This window comes from Equus przewalskii, chromosome 12 (assembly GCF_037783145.1).
Source record: "Equus przewalskii isolate Varuska chromosome 12, EquPr2, whole genome shotgun sequence".
Taxonomy (NCBI): Eukaryota; Metazoa; Chordata; class Mammalia; order Perissodactyla; family Equidae; genus Equus; species Equus przewalskii.
The window spans coordinates 25778333-25793175 of record NC_091842.1 but is presented as its reverse complement, the minus strand read 5'-3'; the positions used below and the strand labels follow the sequence as shown (position 1 = coordinate 25793175).

The window sequence follows — 14843 nt, the reverse complement described above, 5'->3', positions numbered from 1 at the left end:
CCACCCCACCCCACCCAGAAGCCTACACAGGCTGCTCTTCCCTGCCAGGGAGGGTCCAGCATCCCCCTACCCACCCTGCCCCAGGCCCGTAGGCAGTGTTGTGGAATCTTGGGGGAAATAAGAATGGCACCAGGATGTGCGTGTATACCCAAAGAGCTCTCTAGTGTTTCTTCCCCTGCCTCCCTCCTCTCATCAGTCGGAAAAGTACAGGTATCTGTAGGTGAAGCTGAGCTTAGTGAAGGCCCCTGCCTGCAAATCATTGCAGAAATGAAGATCGTGGAGACGAAAGGACTGATGTGGAGCAAGCACACACAGAGTAGCGTGTGAGTGAGAAGGAGAGAGAGAAACAAAGAGCTAGAGAGAGAAAGATAGAGAAAGAGTGACAGAGAGAAACTGAGAGATAGCCAGATAGATATCTGAAAGATAGATAATGAGTCAGAGACAAAGAAAGAGATAGATGAAGAGAAAGAGACTGAGAAAGAAATGGAGAGAGACCCAGATGCCTAGACATGCACACACACACCCATGCATACCCACACACATGCACACACAGAGATAATGAACTGGGAGAGAGAGATCAGGAGGGAGAAAGAGAGAAGATGGAGGAGAGAGAGACTCATGCACACAATGTCAGATACAGAAAGAAAGATGTGGGGAGAGACAGACAGACAAAAGCAGAGAGAGACTGAGAGACAAAAAGGATGAGGGTGAGAGAGACATGGGGACACACCCAGAGACAGAGAGACACAAAAAGACAGAGCTTGAGTATGAAGAAGAGAGATCAGAGAGAAGAGAGACAAAGACACACACACACAGAGGAGAGAAAGATGGAGAGATGGAGCATGAGCTGGAAATGGAGAGTTAGAGGGAGAGAAGTGGGACAAAGGGAGGCAGAGACAGAAACTGGGAGGGGGAGCAGGAGAGACAAGGATACAGTGGCTTAGAAATGGGGAGAGGGTAGTAGAGGAGGGTGGGGGGGGGAAACTCCTCATATAACTGAGCCTAGAATCATTAATAGGTGAATATTCATTCTCCTTAAAATCCCAGTTAGATATAGGATCTTGTATTTCTACCGGTGTCCGAGAACTGAACAAGGACTTTAAAAACCAGCTCAAGTGGTATTTCCTGCCTTTTGAATCCTGTCCTGGGAACAGTCTCGCTATTCCTCCATTCCTTCTGAAATATTAGAAATTCCTGGTCTCTCATTTGGGAGCCTCTGGCTTCTGCTTCCCATTGATTAGCATTCCCTCTTCCCTGGCCGGTTTCTGGCCAAAAATCCCATGAAGAAGATGCAACGGGGTAATCAGGAATGGACAAGGAGGGAGTGGACTTTATAGGAGGATCCTTTAGGGAAGCAGCTGAGGTGTTGGCCTGAGCAAGGATAAGTTAGCCAGGACTTCTCCACCCTGGCTGCACCCTAGAATCACCTGGGGAGTGTAAAGAATGCTGAAGCCCGTGCCCCTGCCCCTAGAGATTCTTACTCCATTGGTCTGGGTGTGGCCTGAGCATTAGTATTTCTTTAAACTCCTGGGTTTCCTCGGGTGCAGCCAGGATTGAGAACTGCTGAGATACACAAAGCATAGCCAGGGCACAAAAGTGAGTTCTCTCCTTGGATCACTGATGATCAGCACAGCACCCACTATTCGCCTTCTTTATTTTAAAATTGAAGTGAGTTGTGTATATTATTCACTTAAACTCCAGAATTTGGCCAGTACATTGGGATGGAGCAAGAAACAGTTGAATTCGTTTTGAGTACCTTGAATTTAAATGAAGCAGATCATTTACCTGAATGCAAAAAGGAACCTTCATGGGAAATATTTGTTTGGTTGCTGTGCTTGCATTGGGAACGGGATGGATTTGGCCTGTTGTGCTTAATATGATATGTTTCAAGTATAACTTTTTTTGATGTGCCTGAGCTTGGCAAGTGTTTACAATACCCTGAGCCAAAAAGGCTCCTGACTTTTTTCCAACACGTCAACAAAATGAGTGCTGCCCTGGGATGGGATCAGGGCTCACTCAATCAATTGTTAGCATGATGGGCACTAAGGAGAAGAAGGGCCCTGCTTCGTTTCTGGGCAGGCTTGTCTGGTTGCAAGCCTGCAAGCTGCTTCTCCCACCCTCGCTCTTTCTCTCGAGACTGCCTCATTCACTCACTCACAAGGACGACTGATCTATCCAACCCAACTCCCAGACTTGAATATTCAAAACACGTGCCCATGGCTCCTGTTGCCTTCTCCATCTATGACTGAGATAAGGGGCAGTGTTCATTCAATGTGTATTTATTGCTAATAGTATCAAGCATTGTGCCAGATTGTAGTAAACACAGCAGGAGCTTATAGCTTTGAGGGAGAGGTAGACAATAAAATTAAACCAAAAAAAATCACAGATTGTGATAAATGCTATAAAGGGAATAGACGTTCTAGCAGCTGAGATGAAAGAAAATGCCAGGGGAAGGATAGAGGGGCCCACCTTAGTGACTGAAGTCTAGGGAAACCTCTCTATGGAGTTGGCTTTTGAGCCTGAAGTCCAGGCAGGAGCCAGCTAGATGCCATTTCCAGCCTAGGTGAAGGGCTTATGGTAGGGAAGCACTTGGGACCATTGAGGAGTTGAAGGAAGGTTCTTCATGCCTGAAGTTCAGGGAACAAGGCAGAGATGAGGTGGGTGAGGTCAGTGAGCCTCCCAGATCATGGCGAGCAGCTAAGACGTTTTTTTTTAATTAAGATTTTATTTTTTTAGAGCAGTTTTAAGTTCACAGCAAAATTGAGAGGAAGGTAGATTTCTCATATAGTGCCTGCCCCTATACAGGCATAGCCTCCCCCGCTATCAACATCCTCCACCAGAATGATACATTTGTTACAGTTGATAGGAACCTACATTAATGCATCCTGATCACCCAAAGTCCATAGTTTACATTAGTGTCCACTCTTGGCATTATATATTCTATGGGTTTGGACAAATATATAATGACGTGTGTCCATCATCGATATTGTACAGAGTATTTCTCTCTTCCCTAAAAATCTTCTGTAGAAGTTTGGATTTTTTTTTTTTTTTTGCCAAATACAAGGAGTAGCCACTGCAAGGCTTTACGTCTCGACTGGAATGTCTTAATAATCGTCTTATTTCTATTTCTTGTCCCGAACAGGTAAAATGATAGAAGATTACTGGGGGGTATCAAGAAAGATTCTTGGAGATCTGAAATTCTTGGAGAGTCTTAAGACATATGACAAAGACAACATTCCTCCATTGGTCATGAAGCGGATCCGGGAAAGGTTTATCGATCACCCGGATTTCCAGCCAGCTGTTATTAAAAATGTGTCATCTGCCTGTGAGGGTCTGTGTAAGTGGGTGAGGGCCATGGAGGTGTACGATCGTGTGGCCAAAGTGGTGGCTCCCAAACGGGAGCGGCTGAAGGAGGCCGAGGGGAAGTTGGACACACAGATGCAGAAACTGAACCAGAAGCGAGCAGAGCTGAGGCTGGTGGAAGACCGCCTACAGGCCCTGAATGATGACTTCGAAGAGATGAATACCAAGAAAAAAACCTTGGAAGAAAACATTGAAATCTGCTCCCAAAAACTGATCAGGGCAGAAAAGCTGATCAGTGGGCTTGGGGGAGAGAAGGATAGATGGACAGAAGCTGCCCGACAGCTGGGGATCCGCTATACTAATCTGACAGGGGATGTGTTGTTGTCCTCAGGGACCGTGGCTTACCTGGGGGCCTTTACTGTGGATTATCGGGCCGAGTGCCAAAAGCAGTGGTTGGCCCAATGTAAGGACAAGGTCATCCCTGGATCCAGTGACTTCAGTCTCAGCAGTACATTAGGGGATCCCGTGAAAATCCGTGCCTGGCAGATCGCTGGGCTGCCCATTGACTCCTTTTCCATTGACAATGGCATCATTGTGTCCAATTCCAGACGCTGGGCCTTAATGATTGACCCTCAGGGGCAGGCCAATAAGTGGATCAAAAACATGGAGAAAGCAAATAAGCTGTCTGTCATCAAGTTCTCGGATTCTAACTATGTGAGGACGCTGGAAAATGCTCTACAGTTTGGCACTCCTGTCTTACTAGAAAATGTTGGAGAAGAGCTGGATGCCTTTATTGAACCCATCTTGCTCAAGTCCACATTCAAGCAGCAAGGGGTTGAGTATATGAGACTGGGTGAAAACATCATCGAATATTCCAGGGACTTTAAGTTTTACATCACAACCCGTTTGAGGAACCCACATTACCTCCCTGAAGTTGCCGTGAAGGTCTGCCTCCTCAACTTCATGATCACCCCCTTAGGTCTCCAGGATCAACTCCTTGGCATTGTGGCCGCCAAGGAGAAGCCAGAACTGGAAGAGAAAAAGAACCAGTTGATTGTGGAAAGTGCGAAGAACAAGAAGCAGCTGAAAGAAATTGAAGATAAGATCTTGGAGGTCCTCTCCCTGTCCGAGGGCAACATCCTTGAGGACGAGACTGCCATCAAAGTGTTGTCCTCCTCCAAACTGCTGTCCGAAGAAATCTCTGAGAAACAGGAAATTGCTTCGGTGACAGAAACTCAGATAGATGAGACTCGGATGGGCTACAGGCCAGTGGCTGTCCACTCTGCTGCCATCTTCTTTTGTATCTCTGACCTGGCCAACATTGAGCCAATGTACCAGTACTCCCTGACATGGTTCATAAATCTCTACGTGCATTCCCTGGCCCACAGCAGGAAGAGCGAAGAACTGGAACTACGCATTGAATACATCATTGAACATTTCACCCTCAGCATCTACAACAATGTCTGCCGCTCTCTGTTTGAGAAGGACAAGCTGCTTTTCTCCCTCCTCCTGACCATTGGCATCATGAAAGAGAAAAAGCAAATTAACGAGGAAATTTGGTACTTCCTTCTAACCGGAGGCGTCACCCTGGACAACCCCTTCCCCAACCCGGTTCCCGAATGGCTGTCTGAGAAAGCATGGGCAGAAGTGGTTCATGCATCTGCATTGCCAAAACTCGAAGGCCTGATGGAACATTTGGAACAAAATGCTCATGAATGGAAGCTCATCTATGACTCGGCCTGGCCCCATGAGGAGAAATTCCCTGGATCTTGGAGGTTTCTTCAAGGATTGGAGAGGATGGTGATCCTCCGATGTTTGCGGCCTGACAAAATGGTTCCAGCTGTTCGGGAGTTCATTGCTGAACACATGGGCAAGGAGTACATTGAAGCCCCTACATTTGATCTCCAGGTGTCCTACAATGATTCCAACTGTTGTGCGCCATTGATTTTCGTGTTGTCTCCAGGTGCAGACCCAATGGCAGGTAATGTCAGAATGTTGTGTGAAGAACGTAAAAAGTCCAGAATGGGTGGATGGTTGACAATAGCATGTCCCTTACAACAGGAGTCTCAAACTCAGATGGCTTTGAAGGCCAAGCAGTTCACAGGCTAAGGTAGGGCTGGGGCAACTGGAGACTTCTTTTCTTGCCTAAAGGAGGGCAGCTGCTACTCAGCTCCCATGCATTGTGCCATCTGAGAACATGAGCCCAGGATAGCCAGACTGTCTGATTTTTTAAGAGAAACCAGAAATGCAGAAATCACCCACTTTTAAATCTTGATAACTCATTCAAATTTTTTCTTAAAAACTTTATGAGGGCCAAGCAAGGGGTAGATTTAGCTTGTTGGCTCCTAGTTTATCACCTTTGTCTTAAACCATTTTCTCTGATTTATTGCTTCTCTTTTCTTTTAATTTTCAAATTTTTTGAATAATTAATACTGCATGTAGTTTTAAAAAAATGCAAGAAGCTATAGACTGTGGCTCAACTAGGGCCATTTTGACCCCTCAAGGGACATTTGGCAAAGCGAGGAGACATTTTTGTTGTCACAACTGGGGATGCTACTGGCATCTAGTAGATATAGGCCAAAGATGCTGCTAAATATCCTACAGTGCATAGGACAGCCCCCACAACAAGGGATTATCTGGCTCAAACTGTCAACAGTGCTGAGATTGAGAAACCTTAGTATAGAGTGAAAGGCATATCTTCCTCCTAACCCTCTCAGAAGTAACCACTGTTACCAGTTTGTGTATATTTCCAAAAATCGTTTGTGCATATTAAAGGATATGAGTTGTTGACACGAATAAATTAGTTTTCTGTTCTGTTGGGGGATCTCAAAGCTTTAGTTTTCTCTGTTATTGAATGTAGAAAGAGTACCAGAAATGTGAATGGCAAAGTTGATACTCTCCTGTGAAAGCTGAAGAGTTTAGCACATCCTGACCCGGACAGAAAGCCAGCACCCCTACCCCTTGAAGGAAGTTAGAGGAGGGAGCTGAATGAACTGGTGCCTTTTCTGGCTTCCTACACAAAATGTTATTGTCAAAGATCAATTCATGGGGCTGGCCTGGTGGTGTAGGGGTTAAGATTGCACACTCCACTTAAGCAGCCCAGGGTTTGCAGGTTTGGATCCCAGGCATGGACCTACACACTGCTCATCAAGCCATGCTGTGGCAGGATCCTACATACGAAACAGAGGAAGATTGGCACAGATGTTAGCTCAGCAGCAATCTTCCTCAAGCAAAAAAGAGGAAGATTGGCAACAGATGTTAGTTCAAGGCCAATCTTCCTCACTGAAAACAAAGAGATCAGTTCATCATGAGATCTTTCTAGTACCTTTGCTTTTTTCCGTAAGTACTTTATATGGCAGATTTTTTTTTTTTTTTTTTTTGAGGAAGATTAGCCCTGAGCTAACATCTGCTGCTAATCCTCCTCTTTTTGCTGAGGAAAACTGGCCCTGAACTAACATCCATGCCCATCTTCCTCTTTATATGTGGGATGCCTACCACAGCATGGCTTGCCAAGCAGTGCCATGTCTGCACCTGGGATCCAAACTGGCGAGCCCTGGGCCGCTGAAACAGAACTTGTGCACTTAACCGCTGTGCCACCAGGCCAGCCATATGTGGCAGATTTAAACAAGAGAAACTAAGGGAAATAAGTAAAGGTCAAGAAGAGAAATGGGGGAAAGGTCAGAATATGATCTGTAAAATGATGCTATGCTGGTAGAGGACCAGCCAGTTACTTCCAATTCCTGTCTCTCTACGCTAGAGGCTTCATCAGGTTCAGCTTGGGTAACTTCCTAGGAAACTTCCCAGGTACTGTGTCCCTCATAGTGCCTCACATCAGGAGGCACATACTGTCTGATTGTCTTTCCTTCTCTGATCAAGATCGATCAGTGGGCTCAGGCATCATCAACTCGATCCACCTCCCTACTCCTCCATGATCCACCTCCCCACTCCTCCACCGTCTCCCTTATAAAGTTTCCCATCAGCTTTTCACCTAATGTGATGGTTCTCAATCTTGGCTGCACAATGGAATTACCTGGGGAGCTTCAAGAAAAATCTCCATGTGCAGGCCACACCCTTGACCTTGTGGGTGAGACCCAGGCATTGTTTTATACAGCTTTTTGTATAATTCCACCGTGCAGCCAATTGGAACCACTGACCTAATGGTTTTAGCAGCCTTAGAAAATCATAACCCAGATCCATTATTTCATTAGATGCTGCAAAATGATGACATTTTAATTCTATCATTCCTTCCACATTTATTGGCTGGAAGTCTTCCATAAAGAAGAATTTTCCTTCGTCAGCTCATTGGTTTACTCTGAATATAGTCCAAAAAGGACAGGCAGAGTAGATGCTTGGTTCATTCTCTTTATTTACTAGCTTTCAGAATAATGAATTGGTGCCCTAGTAACCTCCAAAGTTATGTATGCCATAAGATTTTTTTTCGTACTACTGTGAATACATGGATTTTAACATTTGGATATGTCAGATATGGTGGTGTTTTACTCCACTGCCATCATCATTCATTTTGATGCTCAAACTGTTCAGTCTTTGGCCTGTGGGAGCACCTTCATGCCTATATCCTTTTCATATAACCCCAGCTTTTTTTTTTTTCTATACAGCTTTCTTGCTGTATAGAACTACAATATATTCCAAGTTCATCTTGTACAAACATTTCTCCAAGGAACTGTAGTTCTTTTAACAGGTCATGGTATTAAGAGACCACAATCTGGGTGCTAGAGGTGCCCATTACTTCTGGGTGGATCATTGATGGCAGACCTTACGGTTTGCTAATTCTCTTTTGGGCTATATCTAACCCACTCTTTTAATCATTGCTTTGAGTTTTTATCTTCAATGACAATGCTTTCCACTTCTATAAGTTTTATTTCTTTTGTTCCAAATCCATGTATTTGTTTCATGGAACTCTAAGTTTTATTATGTTTTGTGTTCCTTCTGTAATGATTTTCAGATGTGTTTCTTTAATGGTCTTTTTCAGAGACTGTATTAATCTGCTAGTGCTGCCATAACAAATACCAGAGACTGGGTGAACAGAAATTTATTTTCTCTTGGTTCTGGAGGCTAGAAGTCCACAATGGAGATCTCAGTAGGGTTTCTTCTGAGGCATCTCTCCTTGGCTTAAATTCTTGGCCATCTTCTCCCTGTGTCTTCACATGGTCTTCTCTCTGTGAGTGTGTCTGTGTCCTAATCTCTTCCTCTTATAAAGACACCAGTCATATTGGATTAGGACCTACCCTAATGACCACATTTTAATTTAACTACCTCTTTAAAGACCGTATCTCCAAATACAGTCAGATTCTGAGGTACTGGGAATTAGGACTTCAACATATGGATTTGTGGGGGGACACAATTCAGCCCATAATAGAGACCATATGTAATCCTTGAGATATTAATTCTCCTGATTATTCTTTGTGCTGACTATCCCTTATAGGGATGTATTTCCTCATGTAGTTTGTAATTTTTTATTGTAAGTTCACAATCAGCAAGCTTGTGTTATTTTTTGGGAGTCTCATGTACCTTGGGTTTTAGAAGTGCCCTAACAGAACAGTTTTGCATACACAAACACTGGTGCCCCAGGGGTTTCGCCATTCTGGATGAATTGTATAGGAAGTTTCTCAGCTTGGGAATCCCACACCACAGGGTACGGTCAATTTACACTCCTCATCCATATGTGGCGTTGGTTTGGTGTTTTCATTTCTCACTGGACAGTTGTTGTTTATTTTTCCACGTAGGCTCCAGACCAGTGACAAGCTTCCACATTGCTTTTTGAGTCAGTAGCCTGATTTCTGGCCTTCTTAACATGAAGGTACAGCCCTTTGAGGATCCTAACTTTGTAGGAAAGTCTCGGTTCCAGCACCCCACGTCTTGTGAGTGCAAAGTTATGTCTCCCATTGGCAAACTCCAACCTCTAAACTGGTTAAATAAAGTACAGTATTTTCCAGTGGTGAAATACTATCAAATACTATCCATGAAAAAGAATAAGGCCTTTATATAGGTACTGATGTGGGAAAGCTCTAAGTGAAAAAAGCAAATGTAGTATTCTACAATTTATCTAAGTATAATAGTCATGTGCATTTATTTAAATGCATAAATTATCTCTGGAAAGATTCACAAACAGCTAGTCACATGCCTGCCTCTGAGGAAGAGAGAAGTGAAAGAGACTTGCTTGAAATTTCACTGTACAAATGCCTGTTTTTTCTAGTAAAATCAATTCGTGAAAACCCAGTTCCTAGTTCTTTGGTTATGTACTCACCTCTCTATTTTTGAGTTCCCTCTTCATTTTTTGGCACCTGGGAATTTTTCTGTCTTTCAAACTCTGATTTTTTTTCAGTTTGTTATTTTTTTTTTATCATCAAGAATGTCTGTGTGTTCAGAGCAAAAGAGGAATCAATAGTAGCTTCATTCTCCATCTTACGAGAAGGTTAAAGTTTCCCCAGAGAGGTGCTTATTTTGTAATTAACAGAAGCCAGTGAGTTTCTTTCTGAGTCTAGAGTTTTAATGAAACTCCCCTTCTGTGTTGTTATTGTTAACATGGTCCTAGCTGACCTGTCCTCTTTCAAAAGCCTCTCTTCTTTCTGGTCTCAGGCCTGCTGAAGTTTGCTGATGATCTTGGCATGGGAGGTACCAGAACACAGACCATCTCTCTTGGCCAAGGCCAAGGCCCTATTGCTGCCAGAATGATCAACACTGCCATCAAAGATGGGACCTGGGTGGTCTTACAGAACTGCCATCTGGCCACGAGCTGGATGCCTGCACTGGAGAAGATCTGTGAGGAAGTGATTGTTCCTGAGAGCACCAACATTAGATTCAGGTGAGTTGCTGCCCCACACTGCCTGTTTTGGGCCCCAACCTTGAGCTCCAGACAGCATGCTGGTGGCTGGGAATGCAAAGATGAACAAGTCACAGTTCTGCCTTTAAGAAGCTCTCAGTCTAGCAGAAGGCAGCCCATAGGCAAATAATGTTGATACCATGTAATACCTGCTGTACTTGTTTGAACAAGAACCATGTAAGCACAGAAAAGGGAATGGAAAGTTAAGGAAGGCCTAGAGGACTCACACTTGCCTGGGGTTTTGAAGAGTGAGTAGGAGTTTGCCAGGAAGGACATTCCAGGCAGAAAGGACAGCATTTGTAAAAGCAAAGATACATATTAAGGAAACACCAAGAAGTTATCCTCTAACCTGGGGTGTATGCTGTGAGAAGTTGTTGGAGGGAGGTGATGGGAGATGTATCTGGTGTCTGGAAGGTAGATTAAATGTCAACAAATCTGATTTTTAAAAATTATTTGTCTAAAAAAAGAAAAATCCCACCTGTGGCCTGGACACTGTTGTCCTTGCTCTGTCCATTTCTTGGGCTCTGTAGAATTTTAATCAGCATTGGAAACAGCTATTTTTTTTTTTTTTGGTGAACTTTTAAAGCCCAGCAAGGCTAGGCCTTGGTTTTTGCATTTACAGAACGATGAGATGAACCAGACAGAATTCAAAGCCCCTTTCAACTCAAATGTCCAGTGATTCTCTTATTCCAGGCCAGGAGTCAGCAAATGACAGCCTGTGGGCCAAATCTAGCCTGCTGCCTGTTTTTGCATGGCTTGCAAGCTAAGAATAGTTTTTACATTTTTTAATGTTTGGAAAAAAACAAAAGAAAAATAATATTTCATGACACATGAAAATTATATTAAATTCAAATTTCAGTGTCCAATAATAAAGTTTTATTGAAATATAGCCATGCTCACTCATTTATTGTCTATGATTGCTTTCATGCTACAAATAGTTATAACAGAGACCATATGGCCTACAAAGCCTAAAACATTTACTCTTCAATCGTTTACAGGAAAAGTTTGCCAACTCCTGCTCTAGGCAACAAAGCTTGCTGGTTATTTTCATTTTAGTCATGTCTGCTTGAAAAAAGGAAAGTGTTTGGTGTTTATTTACAAAGCTAGATTAGGCTGTAGTTGATTGTATTCATGTAAGACTCATGTAAGATTTGTGTAGGAGTTTAAGGGAGTTTAAGGGGGATCCATTAGTTTCAGGAATTCTATTTGGTTTGGGATGGTGAGTTGATTCATTGACCATCAATGACACACTCAATGAAGAAAAATTTATTCATGCTGACATTTAAGGTCCTAACCCAAAATTCATGAACTCGGCACCTACGGGAGCCCGGAATGTAACGTAAACAAGTGAAGAGGACTGGGCTTTCCACAGTACAATGGCAATCATCATGGGCAATGAGCCTCAGTATTGGACACTAATAGGGAGTGGTGGGGAGTGTGGTTAACTAGAAGCACATGCCCTATAGAGAAGAGCAGCTACTGCTTAATACCAGTTAACTGTTGCCATGCAGGAATGCAGGCCTCTGGTCATCAGATTTTCTGATCATTTTAAAGGGAAGATGGGAATCTAGACTTTTAAAAGAAAGCCTAGATTTTTAAAAGTTGGCAACTACTTTAAAAATATGTTACAGCATTGTATTGGTTTGCATGGTGTGAGCTAAACATTCCCTATCTGCAGACTGAAGTCAGGCCTCAAGCCCACAGTTTATGACCTCTTCCCTCCCCTCTCAGCCCTGTGCCTGCACCACAGCAGACTACCCACCAAGACTTATTGTATCCCCGACTCTTCCTCCTCCACGCGGTTGCTCAGCCTGTGTCCTGTGTCTGTGACTTTCTATCCCCAAATCCACCTGTTGGAAACCTCTCTAATGTCTAGCACACAAAAAGAAACCCACAAAAATGAAACAAAACAGGATGCCATGGAGTGTATGTCACTTGAGTTCAGGTAGGAAAAACAAATGAATGAGAGCCTGGAAGACAGTATGCCAAAATGTTAATCTGGAGGTGTTAAATTATAATTTTTTTCCTTCTAAATTCGTTTACATATATTCCCTGTATTTTGGTGAACATAGATAACCTTTTATTTTTAAAGGAAGAAATCCTTCATATTCTCAAGGCCCATTTCAAATGCTGTTTCCTCTATGACAGAGGTCAGCAAACTTTTTCTGTAAAGAGCCACATAGTAAATATTTTAGGCTTTGCTAGCCATATCGTCTCTGTCTCAACTCTGCATTGTAGCATGAAAGCTGCCATATATAATATGTAAATGAAGGGGCATGGGCATGTACCATTAAAACTTCGTTTTGTGACAACAAGCTACTGCTGGATTCAGCTCCCTGGTCATAATTTGCAGACTTCTGTTCCGTCTAACCCGTTGAAACCTCTTCTTCCCATGGACACCCCATAGCTTATTATTTCCCTCCCTCCCTGAAGACTTGATTTTATAATGCCTTGTACTATAGCGTTCTGTTTGTTTGTCTTTTCTCCCCTCGCTGGCCTCCATTTCCTCCCCTAGCAGCAAGGCTATGGATATTTGGAAGCTGGAAACAATGCTTTGCTCGCTTTGGCCACTCCTGGGGTGCTGGGTATAGTACTTGACCATAATAGATGCTCAGAAAGTCCAGCAGGGGAGGAGTGGTGTGGTGATTAAGACAAGGCCTTTGGAGTCAGGGAGCCCCAAGTTCACATCTTGTTTCAGTTGTTTCTAAGTGGTGTGTCCTTGAAAAACCTACTTGACCTCTCCATGTCTCTATTTCCTCACTGGTAAAAGGGGATAGTAAATCCTTCCACATAGGGTGGCTGTGAGGATTAAAATAAATGAAGGGACATATATTAAATTCTTAGCATGGAGTTTGGCATCTAGTCTTGCTTAATAGATGGTAGCTATTATATTTTTGTTATTGTTTTTCAACATAACTTATTGCATTGCTCTAAGTAGTTGGGTCTGTTGTTCCTCCAGACTCTGGTTAACCAGCTATCCATCAGAGAAGTTTCCAGTCAGCATCCTCCAGAATGGGATCAAGATGACCAACGAGCCCCCCAAAGGGCTCCGGGCCAACCTTTTGCGCTCCTACCTCAATGACCCCATTTCGGACCCTGTGTTCTTCCAAAGCTGTACAAAGGCAGTGATGTGGCAGAAGCTGTTGTTCGGCCTTTGCTTCTTCCATGCCATCGTTCAAGAGAGGAGAAACTTTGGACCCCTGGGTAAGAGATGACAGTGCACCTGAGTTGCAGGGGGAGAGATCACAGACAGATGCAAGTGTGTGTTCAAGTTTGTACTCAGATAGTGTTGCCAGTAAAATAGGATGTAAGTACATTCCATGCAATATTTGGGACATACTTATGCTAAATATGATTTTTCGTTTATCTGAAATTAAATTTCACTGAGTGTCTGTATTTCTGTTTGATAAATCTGGCAACCTGATCCCCAGGTCCACTGTCAATGTCTGGGGAAAAGGTGATGCTCCAAAATCAGAGGTGCCCTAATTGCTGAAGTAATGTGATAACGAGAGGATTGGGAGCCCTTCCCTTTGGTGTGTATTTGCCCATCTCAGACACAATGGCCATTCTCTGGGGCTTGTCACCAGGTAATTTATAACATTGTAGGTAGTTCTCTTTACATGTGCATAACACTGACAGAAGAAGAGCTGGCACATTTGTGTGTGCTTCTTGAAAAAATAAAGATAAATTTTTTTGTTAACATAACCTATCCATGGCCTAACTTGAGTAACTCAGTACTCTTGGTGGAGCAGATCATCAAAATGCTTAGTACAGATCCTACATCATCATGATTTTAATGTTGGATTACCTTTCTCTCACCCATGGGCTGCCTCTGATTCTGTTCAATAGCAAATGACCCACCTCGGTATTCTCAGCCATTCTTTGGGGTTACATAAGGATGCAAATTGTCCTCTTGGTGATTCTTTCTGAACATCTTCTTCCTTTCCTTCTACCTTCATACCCTAACCCCAGGTAGCTCCACAGACCTCCTGACCCTTCCATTGAGACAGCCAAGGGAGACCCTCCCTCTGCATTTCCCACACCACATTCTCCCACCTGTGCCACACCTTTGGAAATCCACGTAACAGTTTGGCTGTAACCAATTGCCCAGGTGTGTTTTGTTTGCCAGAACACAAGTTTTATTATTTTGTTATATTTTTAATTTGAATGTGAGTGTTTAGGAGGAAATTAAATATCTCTGTTGAGCACAGGTCCCACCATACCCTGCTGTCTTACGTCAGGCCCAGTTCACACGTTCGTGTCACTTGTCCAGCCCCACTGGGCATTTATCATTATACCCTTGAAAATACAAGCGGTAGTTTCTTTAAGGCCAGCCATCTAGTTCTCCCATGAGCACCAGAAGGGGAATTCTCAAAGCTATCAGTTCCGTTGCCCCATCATGGATACTGCCCTATAGCTTTGCTTTAGTGTTGTTTTTGGAGCTCGGTGTATTACCACAGTATTCCATCCAGGGTGAATAATTTTCATGCTACCAATCCCAGGATGTTAACATCTTCCTTAACAAGTGAGGACATCCATAAAGAAATTGATTTTAGAATAGATGCTTTCTCAGGCAGAGTGGCTCCCATGTTGGCAGTAAATGTCAAGGCTGATCTTTGGCCTGGTGCTTGATATTCATGGGGCTGAAAGAGGCCCTTGATCATAGTGATGCTTAACTCCACTGGCTCAATATCTGAGT

General features: G+C 43.4%; 1 protein-coding gene across 4 annotated transcripts in view; it reads left to right on the top strand.

Annotated features, from left to right (window-relative positions):
- Positions 1-14843, top strand: part of DNAH3 (dynein axonemal heavy chain 3) — a 167387-nt gene that overhangs the window by 140923 nt on the left and 11621 nt on the right. For all 4 annotated transcript variants that reach the window (XM_070568381.1, XM_070568379.1, XM_070568380.1 and 1 more), the window contains 3 exons: positions 3143-5284; positions 9901-10126; positions 13104-13348. In XM_070568381.1, the coding sequence (XP_070424482.1) occupies positions 3143-5284; positions 9901-10126; positions 13104-13348 (2613 nt within the window). The remainder of the gene's footprint in view (positions 1-3142; positions 5285-9900; positions 10127-13103; positions 13349-14843) is intronic.